The sequence below is a fragment of the Lagenorhynchus albirostris genome, chromosome 20 (assembly GCF_949774975.1).
Source record: "Lagenorhynchus albirostris chromosome 20, mLagAlb1.1, whole genome shotgun sequence".
NCBI lineage: Eukaryota > Metazoa > Chordata > Mammalia > Artiodactyla > Delphinidae > Lagenorhynchus > Lagenorhynchus albirostris.
Window position 1 is genome coordinate 48735331 of NC_083114.1, and position 14280 is coordinate 48749610.

At 64.9% G+C, this 14280-nt stretch overlaps 2 protein-coding genes across 16 annotated transcripts in view; one reads left to right on the plus strand and one right to left on the minus strand.

Moving 5' to 3' along the window:
* AATK (apoptosis associated tyrosine kinase) overlaps nt 1-10285 on the plus strand; it is a 38334-nt gene extending 28049 nt beyond the window's left edge. For 2 of the 13 annotated variants that reach the window (XM_060135684.1, XM_060135680.1), the window contains exons 5-14: nt 504-622; nt 780-867; nt 1817-1950; nt 3234-3318; nt 3395-3516; nt 4944-5093; nt 5513-8168; nt 8264-8411; nt 8604-8780; nt 9117-10285. In XM_060135684.1, the coding sequence (XP_059991667.1) occupies nt 504-622; nt 780-867; nt 1817-1950; nt 3234-3318; nt 3395-3516; nt 4944-5093; nt 5513-8168; nt 8264-8411; nt 8604-8780; nt 9117-9238 (3801 nt within the window). In that variant the 3' untranslated portion in view covers nt 9239-10285. The other 11 variants (XM_060135682.1, XM_060135675.1, XM_060135687.1 and 8 more) reach the window with 9 other exon arrangements.
* Nucleotides 10286-12097: 1812 nt separating this feature from the next.
* BAIAP2 (BAR/IMD domain containing adaptor protein 2) overlaps nt 12098-14280 on the minus strand; it is a 70265-nt gene continuing 68082 nt past the window's right edge. For all 3 annotated transcript variants that reach the window (XM_060135552.1, XM_060135549.1, XM_060135551.1), the window contains one exon: nt 12098-12530. In XM_060135552.1, coding sequence (XP_059991535.1) covers nt 12461-12530 — 70 coding nt within the window. In that variant the 3' untranslated portion in view covers nt 12098-12460. The remainder of the gene's footprint in view (nt 12531-14280) is intronic.

Consider the following 14280-nt stretch of genomic DNA (forward strand, 5'->3'; position numbering starts at 1 on the left):
AGGGACTGGCAGCGTGGTCCGCTCTTTTGCCTGGCAGGTGGAGAGGGGGGGTTGGCGACCTGCTTCTCCCAGAAACTTCCCCAGCCCTGGGGTCCCCTCTCAAGGCGCACTCTACTGGGCCCCTCCCTGGGGACCTCAGGGTCCGGCAGCCTCTTTGCAGATCCTGGTGTCATGCTGGGAGATGCCTCTGAGTGGGCAGGGATGGGGAGCAGTGTCTGGCTCTTGGCTTCTCCCTGACCACCAGCCTGGGTGGGACAAGGAGTCCATCTTCCTCACTGCAGACCCCCAGAGCTCTGAGAACAGCCGGGGACCTTAGGGGAGGCAGACACAAAAGACGGAGTATTACAGCCACGAGGGCTCGCTCTCCCAGGAGCGGTCCAGAACCCATTTTGCAGATGAGTACGTTGAGGCACAGAAACAGACTGCTTTGGCTGGAAGAGCAAGGCTGGGGGCAGAGCTTGGGGACGGTGGAGTCCGCCCACCTGGTGACGCCTGCCCCGCAGGTATTCCTTGGGGAGGTGAACTCGGGCATCAGTAGCACCCAGGTGGTGGTGAAGGAGCTGAAGGTGAGCGCCAGCGTGCAGGAGCAGATGCAGTTCCTGGAGGAGGCGCAGCCCTACAGGTGGGTGGCACCTGGGGACAGGCTTAGCCGGAGGAGGGGGTGGGCCACTGGCCGGGAGGTGGGGCTGTGGGCCCTGTAGACAAAGGCAAGCTCTGTGCTGCCCCGCTCCTGCCCTGCCCTGAGTGCGAGTCAGGGGGCAGCCTGTTGGCTCCCGCAGGGCCTTGCAGCACAGCAACCTGCTCCAGTGCCTGGCCCAGTGCGCCGAGGTGACGCCCTACCTGCTGGTGATGGAGTTCTGCCCGATGGTGAGTCGCCCGCTCCCTGCCCCTCCAGCCCCTGCCCTACGCTACTGGAAGGTGGGCCTGGCCTTCCTGCTGAGCCGGGGACCCCTCACCCCCACCCTCTGGGCCTCACATGCCCCCCAAAGTGGGGTCCAGGTGGCTCTGCACCACTACCTCCCAGAGGCGGCCTGGGGGAGGAAGGAGGTGGCCCCCGCTCAGAGACAGCGGCCGTCCGGGCTGGGATTCCACTGTACCCTAGGGGAGGGGTCTCCCCCATCTGCCTGTGCTGCTCCCAGTCACGGAGGTTTTCCTGAGAGGCACCCCGGCCCGCTCGGGGGGCTCACGGCCCTTGCGTCGAGTCCACGGCCTCGCCCGTACTTTGCTCTCAGGCCCCCCGCCACACACACACACACACACACACACACGGCTGAGCCGCTTGCCGACAGGGAGGCGGCCTCCACAGACGTGGGTCCCCCCACCATCTAGTTTCTGGACTCCTGGCGTAGCCTCCCAGGGCTTCCCCAGGATGCCTGGGCCCTCCCTGGAGCTGAGCGGCGTCAGCAGGTCATCAGCGGGTCAAGGAGTTGCCAGAGGACACTCTGGCCACCGGCTCTGGGTTCCGCCCAGGCTCAGCGTCACTGCTCGTGTGGCCTGTCTGCCACCCACCAGCTGAGAGGTGGCGAGCATCTGGGCCCCAGGGGTCTGTATGCGGGATGTGACCCTGCTGGCCCGCAAGGCTGCCTGGGGCTGGGGCTGTCAGTGTGGGGAAAGTGTCCGCTGCCTGCGGGGTCATCCTACTGAGAGCTGGCCCCTGGGGGGCGGACACGGGCTTCTCTGGGCAGCGGCAGCCCTGTGGCAGCAGCAGGATGCCTGGTCCCCCCGTGGGCCCTGCTGAGGAGGGCGGGGCCGGGTGGTGGGCTTGCACGGGCACCCACTCCCCACCAGCAGGTGACAGTGCTGCCCTTCTCGGCAGGGGGACCTCAAGGGCTACCTGCGGAGCTGTCGGGTGGCAGAGTCCATGGCGCCCGACCCTCTGACCCTGCAGCGCATGGCCTGTGAGGTGGCCTGTGGCGTCCTGCACCTGCATCGCAACAACTACGTGCACAGGTGAGGGCGCAGGTGGCCCACGAGCTCTGCAGGGCCTCCGCACCTGCTCCGGGGGCCGCGTGAGGTGGATCCTCAATTAACCGGGTTAGTCTTTGTTCAGCCTCTAGGGACCACTGTACAAAGGGATCTTGTCAAATAATAACCAGGCAGATGGGAGTTGAACACCTGCTTCTGCAGGAGGGTTAAGCCAGGCGACGTCCACTGTCCAGCTGGCCTGGCTGGGCATGCGGTAGGGCCTGAAGCCCATCCTCTGTCGCCAGGGTGGTCAGCGCCGCCTGGTGGCCCTACGGCGGCCCCTACTCTCCTCTGTCTCTCTCAGGCCCGGAGGGAGGGGTGGCTCTGTCCTGCTTCCCGCCCTGGCCCCTGGATTCGGACAGACGGGCCAGGGCCCAGCGTAGGGGGACATGCCGGAAGAAGTGGCGCTGCGTGGCCCCGCCAGCCGCGGACAGCACTCGGGCCGTCCTCCCCAACAATATCCTGGTGCTGAGTGATGACAAGGCAACTCCAGCATCAGTGATTTTGTTGAAGAGGGCCGCTGCCAGCCTCCCGACCGGCCCGCCGAGCCCACCCAGCCCCAGGCGCCCATCTGTGGCCCCGGCACAGCAGCATTTTGGCCGATGTGTGCTGACCCCGCGTTTGCCCCAGTGCCCTGGGCCCCAGACACCCATGGGGCCACAAGGCAGGCAGGGGAGGAGCCGGCAGCCAAGGCCGGCCGTGGGTGGGAGGCAAAGGCGGGGGTGAGCGGCACTGCTGGGCGGGCACTCCACACCCCCACCCTGCCAGGGGCCGTGTGTGCACAGGGCAGGGGCAGGACCCTGGGGCACTCAGTCGCCTCACTGATGCCTGCCTTCAGGGAGCTGAGGGTGGCAGTGTGGCGGGCGGGAGGAGACTGCGGTGTCCCTGGGCTGGCTCGCCCCCGAGGGACTGCTCAGCAGACTGGTGTCCCAGGAGAAGCAGGGGAGTGGACTGGGGTCAGGGGATGGGGTTCCAGTGAGGCAGACCTCGTCCAAGGAGAGCCCTTGGGCACCTTCTAGCTGGCCCTGGGCCTCGTTTTCCTTGTCTGCCTTCTAACATGTGTGGCCCCATCCACTCAGACCCTCAAAGTGTCCAGTGCTGGGTGAGGGGCAGGGCGGGCAGCCTCTGAGATGCCCCTTTCCACCCACCCACCGACCGAACCGAGCCCAGGATGCCCTCGGCGACAAGCGGCCCAGTCCCCTCAGTGCCCTGGATGCCCCAGCCCGGCACTGCCAGCTGACCCCACCCTCCCATCCTCCCACCCTCAGTGACCTGGCTCTGAGGAACTGCCTGCTCACAGCCGACCTGACGGTGAAGATCGGCGACTATGGCCTGTCTCACGGCAAATACAGGGTGAGTGGGCCGGCTCGGGCCGGGGCAGGGCCGGCCACACTTGCCCGCGGGGTACCACTGTCCCGTGTGCCGACAGGAGGACTACTTTGTGACGGCTGACCAGCTGTGGGTGCCACTGCGCTGGATCGCGCCTGAGCTGGTGGACGAGGTGCACTGCAACCTGCTGGTGGTGGACCAGACCAAGGCCAGCAACGTGTGGTGAGTGTGGGCCCGGCAGTCGCCATGAGGACTTGGACCCCTGAGAGCCGACGACTTGATGCTCACCTGCGGCTGTCAGCCCTCATGGCTGCCCTGTCCGGTGCCGCGTGAGTGTCCAGTGAGGATGCGGGGCGCTGGGGGGCTGAGTCCCACCCGCCTGCCGGCTCCCTGGTGTTGGAGGGGATGCAGGCTGGCCGCGCCAAGCAAGGCCACGTGTGTGAGGACGTGTGTGTTTGTGCAGCCCTGTCGCTCTGTGGGAGGTGGCCACATACACCCCCAGGTGAGGTCGTGGGGGTTCTGGGGCCCCCTGTCGCTGCCCGGTGCCACGGCCCACAGCACTTGGGCTGGCAGAGCGGTGGGGTCTGTGGAGGAAGCCCTGCCCCTCCCAGGGCCCGCTGGGCCGATGCCCGAAGACATCAGGGTCAGAGCACTCGGGCAAGTTGATGAGACGTGGGGCCTCGTGGTAGCACCTGTTCCCATTGAGAGGGGACAGTGGGGCTGGGGTCTCCTGTGACTGCAGCCTGGAGGCTTGGGGCTGGGCACAGAGCGGGTGCTGGGACCCAGGACTACAGCCTCTAGAGGCTTGGCTGTGGTGGTCCCCTGTCCCCGGCCTTGACTAGCCTCTGCTTCCCCCTCCTGCTTCCTCCCAGCCTCCCAGGCCTGTCTGGCCCCCCTCTGCTCCTGATAAACCCTCAGGGCCTGGATCCAGGGCCCAGTCCCCCTTCCTGAGCTCTCCAGGGGTCTCCCCTGAGCCATTAACTGTACCCGTCACGGACACTCCATTCCCCCGCTCGCCTCTCCCTCTGGCTGACCTTCCCCTGCCTGCCCACCAGCCCACACTGACTGGGGTCCCTCCCCTAGACGGCTTTGGCCAGGGCCACTGTGACGTCTCTGTCGCCAAATCTGCTGTCCCTCATGCCCCCAGTTTCGTGGGACAGCCTGGGGTCCCTGGGAGCTGGGTGAAGCTGCCGCCCACTGGAAAGATCCCAGCTGCCTTCTCACAGCCCCGCGTGCACTGGCTGCCTGGCCTGCTGGCTGGGGTGTCCCTAGACTCACCCCTCTCTCCACCTCACACCCTAGCACACTCCCTCCCTCTGGCCTCCACAGGTGCCTGGCAGGACTGGGAGCTTCTCCAGGGCATCTCCTGCACCTGGCAGTGTCTGCGCTTCAGCCCGGCACGGGAGTGAACGAGTGAACAAATGGACTGGGTTTGTGGGAGGCCAGTCTGGCGTTTATTTGTCCAAGCACCTGGGCGTGGGCTCGGACCCGGCCAGGGGGCACACGCTGCCCATTTACTGAAGGAAGGCACCGTCTTCTGGCTGCTGGTGTGATGACAGGAGCTGCCCTTGGCACCCAAGTCTTCGAGACCCTTTGGAGCCGTGCGTTGGCCAGCCGTGCCTGCCCTCTGATGGCTGTCACCCCCACAGGTCCCTGGGCGTGACCATCTGGGAGCTCTTCGAGCTGGGAGCGCAGCCCTATCCGCACCACTCCGACCGGCAGGTGCTGGCCTATGCGGTCCGGGAGCAGCAGCTCAAGCTGCCCAAGCCCCAGCTGCAGCTGACCCTCTCTGACCGCTGGTGAGGACCCTGTGAGGCCAGGCGGGGCTGGGGGTGTCCCCAGCAGGAAGGACAACACAAAGGGGGGTGCTTCGAGTCCCCAGAGCGTAAGTGGCTCCCCCCGGCCAGCAGTGACCTCTGGGCCCCACCCTGTGCCTACACTGGAATGGCCGCTTTATCCAAAACACAAACTTGCCTGCAGCCCTGGCAGGGATGAGCTGAGGGAACAGTGCCCTAGTCCACTGCTGTCTCCCACACCACCGCGCCCACTTCAGGAGATGCCCGTAACTGCCCTCGGGATTCTGAGTGTGAGAAGGGGCGGAACTCAGACCCTCATGCTGAGGGCGGACTGGCTCACTCCCTGGGGGTTGGGGTCCTGGCCAGGCACTACCACCCGTGGGGGGGGCAGGGACTGAGCCCTAGGGCATCCCTTCCCGCAGGTATGAGGTGATGCAGTTCTGCTGGCTTCAGCCTGAGCAGCGGCCGACGGCCGAGGAGGTGCACCTGCTGCTGTCCTACCTGTGTGCCAAGGGTGCCACCGAGGCAGAGGAGGAGTTTGAGCGGCGCTGGCGCTCACTGCGGCCTGTGGGGGGCAGCGTGGGCCCCGGGCTGGGGGCGGCAGGCATGGCACTGGGGGGCATGGGCGAGCTTGCGGCCACCTCATCCTTCCCACTGCTGGAGCAGTTTGCTGGCGACAGCTTCCACACGGATGGTGATGACGTGCTGACGGTGACTGAGACGAGCCGTGGCCTCAACTTCGAGTACAAGTGGGAAGCCGGCCGCGGCTCCGATGCCTTCCCGCCACCTGAGGGCGCACTGAGCCCGGGCCGAGACGCGCGTCTGCAGGAGCTCTGCGTCCCTGACGGTGCTCCCCCAGGCGTGGTGCCGGTGCTCAGCGCTCACAGCCCCTCGGTGGGCAGCGAGTACTTCATCCGCCTGGAAGACCCCGCGCCTGCCGCAGGCCACGACCCCGACTGTGCCGGCTGTGCCCCCAGCACCCTCGCTGCCACCCTGCGCCCCGACGGCAGTGACCATGATGACGACTCTGACGGCAGCACGGCCGCCTCGCTGGTCATGGAGCCACTGCTGGGCCACGCGCCGCCCGCTGATGGCCCCTGGGGCCACTGCGACTACCACCTATGCAGGAGCCATGCCCGTGACCTGCCTTGCACCTCACGCTCACCCCCCCCGGAGACCCCGATGCTGGCGGAGCCCAGAGCAGAGGATATTGACTGGGGCGTGGGGGCATTCTGCCCGCCCTTCTTTGAGGACCCGCTGGGCACATCCCCCTCCGCGAGCTCCAGGGCCCAACCATCCCCAGGTGGGGAAGAGCTGGGAGAGGCTGGGATGCCCAGGACTGCCCAGCACAGACACTGGAGCTCCAATGTATCTGCAAACAACAACAGCAGCAACCGAGCACCAGAATTCTGGGTCCCGGGCTTCTCAGGTTTCACGGACTGCTGCCCTGGTGTGAAGCAGGCCCTACAGACCGTCCCTGAGCTGGGCCATCCTCTGATCCCAGAGGACCTCAGAGAGCCTCTCCTTGGGCCAAAGGGGGCCTCCTCTGGTAAGGAGATGGGCCGCTGCCTTGGCCTCCCCCATCTGTATCCTGCTGAGGGCCTGACACCTGCCCCGTGCCTGGTCACATCCCCGTGGACAGAGGCAGCCAGAAGTGGTGGTGACAGCCCCCAGGCAGAGCCCAGGCTTGCAGAGGAGGCCGAGGGCTCTGCTGGACTCCAGCTGCCCCTTCCCTCCATCCCATCCCCATCCCAAGAGGGAGCCCTGCTTCCTGCCGAGGAGGCCAGCACCCCGCCCACCCTGCCTGCTTCACCCACGCCCACTGGCAGCCCACAGCCTGCCACTGAGCCAGTCCAGGCCCTGGACAGCGACAGTGGCAGCAGCTCCCCTGAGCTGGAGGCACCAGGCAGTGAAGACGAAGACACGACTGAGGCCACTTCTGGTGTCTTCACTGACTTGTCCAGCGACGGCCCGCAGGCTGAGAAACCAGATGTGACACCAGCCTTCCGCTCCCTACAGAAGCAGGTGGGGACCCCCGACTCCTTGGACTCCCTGGACATCCCATCCTCAGCCAGTGATGGCGGCTCTGAGGTCTTCAGCCCATTAGCTGTTGGCCCCCCTGGCGGGCAGCCCCGAGCCCTGGACAGCGGCTATGACACAGAGAACTATGAGTCCCCTGAGTTTGTACTCAAGGAGGCCCATGAGCCCTGTGAGCCTGAGGCCTTGGAGGAGCTGGCCTCAGAGGGTGAGAGCCCCGGGCCAGAGACTCGTCTCTCCGCCTCCCTGGGTGGCCTCAGCGAGAAGAATCCTTACCGCGACTCTGCCTACTTCTCAGACCTGGACACGGAGCCAGAGCCCCCCTTGGGCCCCAAGGAGAAGCAAGGAGGTGTCCCAGTCCCCGGGCCAGAGCCCGATCTGGAGAGCCTGAAGAGCCCCAGGCTGCCGTCTGCACTGCCCTCCCCTGAGTTGGGGATGCTTGGGGAGGCACAGGGCTCTGGCCCCAGGGAGGTGCCGCCACTGCCACTGCTTGAGGACTCTTCCCCAGAGCCAAGCGCCTGCCCCAGGGGCCCCAGGCTGGAGCCTCCCTGGCCCCAAGACCCAGCCCAGGTGCCACCCATGCCCAGCCCCGGGCACTCTAAGATTTTCCTGCTGACTCCGGTCCGGCCCAGCTCAGAAGGCCACCGCCCCGAGCTCCAGGAGACCCTGGGACTGCTGTCAGGGTCGGGCCTGCAGGAACGGACAGGGGGTCCAGGTGCCCCCAGAACCCCACTCTGCCTGGCCCTGCCGGCAGTCCCCGCGGCTCCAGAGGGGCGGCCGGAGGAGGAAGAGGACGACAGCGAAGACAGTGACGAGTCGGACGAGGAGCTCCGCTGCTACAGCATCCAGGAGCCGAGCGAGGAGAGCGAGGAGGAGGCGCCGCCTGTGCCAGTGGTGGTGGCGGAGAGCCAGAGTGCGCGCAACCTGCGCAGCCTGCTTAAGATGCCCAGCCTCCTGTCTGAGGCCTTCTGCGAGGACCTGGAGCGCAAGAAGAAAGCCGTGTCCTTCTTCGACGACGTCACCGTCTACCTCTTCGACCAGGTGGGCAGCCGCCCTGGGTGGGCTCTGCGTGGCGGAGTGGGGGTCTGCGGCGGGACGGGAAGCCATGGGAGACTCGTGCTGTTCTGATCCTCCAGGAAAGCCCCACCCGGGAGCTCGGGGAGCCCTTCCCTGGCGCCAAGGAGTCGTCCCCCACGTTCCCGGTGGGCAGCCCGGGCTCCCCCAGCACCCCCGGCCGGCCTCGGCGGGCTGACCGCTCCCCCGACGGCCCCGCGGCCGAAGAGGGTGAGCTGGAGGCGGGGTGACGCGGCGGCGAGGGTGGGGCAACGGGGTGGGTGGGGCCCTCATGGAGGCGGGGCAACATGGCGGGGTGGGGGTGGGCCTGTGACTTAGCTGGTGGGCGGGCCTGGACGTGACTTCTTGCTCCGGGCGGTGTCTCCCCCATCCGGTCCACAACTGACGGCGGGCACCTCGCAGGCGGAGGGTTCGAGTGGGACGATGGCCTCCCGCCGACGCCGGCCCAGGAGCCTGCCCCGTGCGTCCCCGCTGCGCCCGCCAAGCCCAGCCCCTTCTCTCGCTTCACTGTCTCACCAGCGCCTGCGTCCCGCTTCTCCATCACACACGTCACCGACTCGGACTCCGGGTCCGTGGGAGGTGAGGCTGCGGTGGGGCTGGCGGGAGGGGATACTGAGTCAGGACAGTGGTGAGGGCGGCTGGGAAGGGCACCTGCTGGGCGCGAGGCCCTACGCTCGTTATTTCGTGTTTTCTGGACAAGCTCAGTTTTCAGACGGGGGAACTGAGGCTCAGAGAGGTCAGGTCACGCCAGGCCTCTTTGTTGTGACCACCTTGGCACGTTTCCTCACCGCCCTGAGGAGATGCAGTGCCCCAGACAAAGCTGGCTCAGCACTCTTCGGGATGTAGGTTGGATGTCCACTCCCTGCCCCACCCCCACCCCCCGCACCGCCCCGCTCTTTTCTCCCTCCTCCGAAGGCACCAGGCTGGACACTGAGTGCCCCCCACCCTGCTCTCTGACCTGCAGCAGCCTCTCCTGCCAGAACCTTCCCAGCCCCTGCTGGTCTGCCTCATCCACCAGCCCCCCATCTCAGATCTAATGGCTTGTCCAGAGATGGTGGTGGTGGCTCAGGTGCCCACGTGGGGCCCTACTCAGGGGCCTTAGCTCACTCCTCCCTCCAAGCTCTACTCCTGTCAACCTCAGACCAGGTGGGCTCATACCTGCCCAGTTGCCACCACCCCATTCTACTAGGCTTCCCTGAAAGCTCACCTCCACTAAGATGCCCCTACTTATCTTGTTCCCCTGGCAGACCCAGCCCCTCCCTTGCGGCCCTTGGCATGTGGCTGCAGCCTCTAGGGAAGGATGTGCTGGTCTGTTTGTGTCACACAGTGTGCCCTTAATGGATATCTGAACAAGCAAGCAGGTCACCAGGAGGCGAGTGTGTGACCCTGGCCAGCCCAGTCCTGCTCGGGTCTCAGTTTTCCCACCTGTAAAAAGAGGACTCAGAGGGCTGACGTTGAGCTTTGTTGGGCCCGATCCCTGGTGATGTGGCGGGAAGGATAATCGTCTGGCTCCTACCTAGATAGGCAGGCAGGCAGGCCTGCTGCAGCCCCAGCTGCTCAGTGGCCCGTAAGCCAGGGATTGAGGCCAGGTGAAAGCCCTGGGCGAGGGGACTCTGGCTGTCCTTGGAGGGGAGGGTGCTCTCAGGAGTCCCTGTGGCCCCAGTGTCTCCCTAAACATGTTTGCCAGGTCCTACAGCAGGTGCTGGGGGCAGCTGTAAAGAGGCCTGAGCCCCAGGCAGCCCCTGCTTGGATCCCCTGCCGGTTCTCTCCCCGGCAGCAGCGAGGATGGTGACCAAGAGTGGTGGGGACTTTCATCTTGGCAGTGGTCAGCAGCAGCTTCCAAGCGCTTCGGTGCCCCATGCAGCACCCTGGAGGAGCAGGGCAGGCGCTGGACATAAGAGCATCTGTGCACACCAGCCCTGTGCTGCCCTGGGGGCAGGATTTGTCCTGGACACTTGGGTTTGCTGCTAGGCCCTAGGGATGCCCTACAGCCGCCCCTCACCCTGAAGCTGCCCCCTCCCCCCCGGCCCCCTGCTGTCAAGACTGCTTGGCCTCTGAGGCCAGGGGCCCTCGCACGCCCTGCCTACAGGTTCCTGTGGTGTATTACAGGCTGCTGTGTCCTCACCCCAGGTGAGAGGGCAGGTACAGGCCTGCTAGGACGGCCTCTCCCTGCCCCCTTTGCCCCTTCTGCCGGTTCAGGGTTTGCTCAGTGCAAGAAGAGGACACCGGGCTCGTGTGTCCCTGCTCCAAGTCTGTGGCTGTTTCCCCTTCACTGAATCAGTTAGACCGTAAGCTCTCCCTTCCCACAGGGTATGGGCCGGCTCCTGCCTGGGTCCCACTGGAGCCCTGCGAGGGGACTGAGGTGGGCAGCCCGAAAGATGGGGGGCTTTCAGGTCGCAGTCCTGCTGCTTCAGCCCCTGTCTAGAGGTGTCTGTGGCTCCCCTCTGCAAGGCAGGGCCCAGCCCGGCCCAGCTGCCAAAGGAAAGTGGCGGCTGCCCCCCACGGTGTCAGGGGGTTCCTACTGCAGGGATGGAGACAGTGGGAAGGGGTGGAGCTGGGAGGGAGGGTGGGGCAGGGCAGCACAGGGGGTATTTTTGTAACGCTGTTGTCAGAACAGATGGAAGAGGGGATGCTTTTAAGTTATTGTTGCCAAAGAGACATAAAATTTATTGTTGCTTTTGGGGTGGGGGTGGGGGTGTGGGTGGGGACTTGTTTTGAATTTGTTTTTTGTTTATTTGAGGCTTATGATGCTGGTACAATGATCGTCTTGTTCCTTTCTTGTCTGTTTTTTAAGAGAAATCAAAACTAAGGAAAAAAGCCTTCATGCTAAGCGTGTTTTCTTTTGGAGTCTGCAGATAAAGCCTTGGGCAGGAGGGAGCATGGGCTGTGCTGGGGTGGGGTCCCTATAGTCCCTTCTGACCACTGGGGGATGCAGGAGGGAGACCACCCCTTCCTCTAGCTGTCCTTGGCACACCTTGGTGGAGGGACACAGTGACCTTGGGCCCCTAGGGTGCCCAGGTTGGGGTGTCTTCCCAGAACAGGGCCAGCGGACTGACGCCTGCAGCCCTCACTTCCTGCCTGGAAGCTGGCCCTACCTAGGTAAGGGTGAGAGGGAACCTCTCCGGGAAGCTCTTCCTCCTGCCTCTCCAGGGGTGGCCCCTGTCCCTCAGCACGGGGAGGCCGGGTGAGGGGGCGGTGAGCTGGGAGCAAGGTGGGTTGTGAGGAGGTGGGGCTTCTGTGCCCCTCCGCCGCAAACATCTGCCCTGTGACCCTGCCTCGCCTCACCTGGCCTGCCTCCAGCTTCTGCAAGGTGAGAGCCTCTGGGGCCCCACCCCCTGTGCTTCGTGTTCTGGGCTGTGCGCAGAGCCCCTCCTGGGAGGGTCTGGGAGGAGCAAGCGAACGCTGCCCGGAACTGAACGTCTCCTGAGGTAAGGACTGCTGTCACCAACGTGGTTATTAGCACGGCTGTATTTCAGCCTTAAATGTCGAACAGCATGGATCCGATAGCTTCTAAAATCTTATATTTCAGCTGAAATATGGAAACAGCCAGAGCATTGAGGGGGCCCACCCAGGAATCCTGGGGTAGGCCCCCTCAATGGCACACAGCCTGGGGAGCCAGGCCACAGCACCGACCACCCTGGGGACAGGGAGGAGAGCTGGGGGCCCTGCAGCCAGTTCTGGATGGGAGTTAGGGTGTGGGCAGGGAGAAACTGGGACAGAGAGGCCCACAAAACTGCCAGTGGCAGGGGGGAGACCCAGCAAAGCCCCAATCAGGGGTCTGCCAGGAAGTTGTGCTCATACTAAATCCAAGGAAGGGAGGCCGGCCCTCGCTCTCCCCTTCCCCTCCCCTCCCTCCCCTTGCCCCTGCATTGCTGCCGCAGGCAGGCACAGTACTACAGGTGGGCGGCCTCATTACTGACCAGACAGGGGCTCCCCTTACAGCTACAAGCTGATGCGATGGCCCTCCCTGCACCTTGGGGGCTCCCTGGCCCACACGACAGATGGGCCTGATTCAAAAGGTTGGCCGCCCAGCCCAGGCAGCAGGTCCCTGCTCCCCTCACTCTCCTTGGCCACGGCCATGCCACCTCCTGACCCGGTAGGAACAGCCGGGGTCCAGCCCAGGCCAGATTGAGGTGGGGGCAGAAGGGCTTGGAAGGAGACAATTCTCTAAATGGGGAGCAAGCAGATTGTAACAAAACAGGTTACAGGTCAGGGTGTGGGAGGAGGAGCCCCACAGGCAGTGGGTGCAGATGTGGCCGTCAGCTGAGGAGTGGGGCAGACCTGTCATTGGTCACCGTCGGCTTCAGCTGGACGCTGGCGAAGGGATTCCTGAGGAGAGGAGAGAAGAGTGGTTTGAGTGGTTTTCGGGAGGGGTGCTGAGTGCCGCCCTGTGGCTACAGACGGCACCCACCTGGACCCCGATGGCCCAGCCTCTGAGCTCAGGGCCCGGGGGTGGCAGAGGCCACGGGGGAGAGCCAGAAAGGGGCGCTGTCCGCAAGGCCAGCTGAGCCCCAGCACGCCACCCTCTGCTCACCCCCCCCAGGTGCCCCACCTCAAACCGTCAACCCTCCCACAGGCAGGGTGGGTGGGCATGGGGGGGCCCCGCCACATCAGCCCTGGTCCTTTCTCTGCAACCTGAGGCAGCCCCACATGAGCCGCACCCGAGCTTGGTGCGCCGCCCCCTAAGGCCAAGCGCCCCCGCCACCTGCCCGGGAGCAGCAGCTGAGCCCATCTGCAAGGACACAGCTGTTGACACATAGAGCCACAGCTCAGCAGAGCGCACAAGCCCAGCCCATGCATCCTGGGGGCCCAGAGAGTGGCCCGTCCCATGCCGACATGACAGACACGAGGCGCAGGCACCCCAGCGACAACGGGGCTGGTAGGAGTGGACGCCCGCAGCCCCTGCGGAGGGGCTGACCGCCTCCTCAGAGAGGAGCCGTGCCTGCCCCTGCGTGCCGAGGCTGCGGCTGACAGACAGACAGACGCACCAGACAAGGGGCTGAGATGGAACGAGATGAGTGCAGGGTGGGGCTGGCACCTGGCCTCGTGCTCACGGAGGCCTCTCCTCCTCGGCGGGCTCCGAGGACCTGCCCAGGTGGAGACGGCACAGGACAGCAGGCCAGGGGACGTCAGGCAGTCCCAAGGGTGACAGCACGGATGGCACGTGGGACACGGAGGGCTCGGCCTGAACGGGAGCCGTTACCTGGGGCGGGAGTGGCCTCTGACATGGCTGGGCGTCCACAGGAGCTGGGTGGGCGCTCTGTCCAGGTGCCCAGGAAGATAGAACGTGGGGTGGGCAACCCTGTGTTTGCCTGAGGACCTGGCATTTTCTAAAACACTGAGGCACTTTGAACAACTGAGTCCAAAGGATGAACTAGTGAGAGGAGACTGATCTGCATCTCCAAGATGCTGCCTGACAGTTGGCAGCACCCGCAGCCGTTCCACCCCTGCCTCGGAACATCTGCACCTGATGAAAGGCCCTTCCAGCCGGCGGGGCCTCAGTCTCCCTCATTCAGGTCCTCTCTGGCCTCCCAGGCTTGGGTCTGAGCAGATGTGTTTCAGCCCCACTGGCCCCAGGCAGGGGCAGCCTGGAGGTTCTGAAACCGAGGTTCTGCTGTGACCAGCGTCATCTGCCCTGGGACGGAGGATACAGGGCAGCCACGGGGGCGGCCGCCTTGACTGGACTCTTGTCCTAGAGGAGGGCTCCATGCCCTTGGCGGTCTGCAGCCAGGGTCATGGCGGGGGGTCTTGCGGGGCTGGAAACGGGGCAGGTTTGTCCATCCAGAGTCGGGGACCCAGCAGGGGAAGGGACCCAGAGAAGGGAGGATGGCACCTGTGCTGACCAGAGCCAGGGGCAAAAGGGAGTTCCAGCCGGGTGTGTCCTGACGCACCTACATTCTCATCAGAAAGGGTCAGTGACCAGCCACGTGTAAATCAACGAAGTTACAACACACCCTCAAACCATATACAAAAATAAACTCAAAATGGCTTATAGACTTAAATATAAGACATGACACCATAAAACTCCTAGAAGAAAACATAGGCAAAACATTCTCTGACGTAAATCGTACCAGTGTTT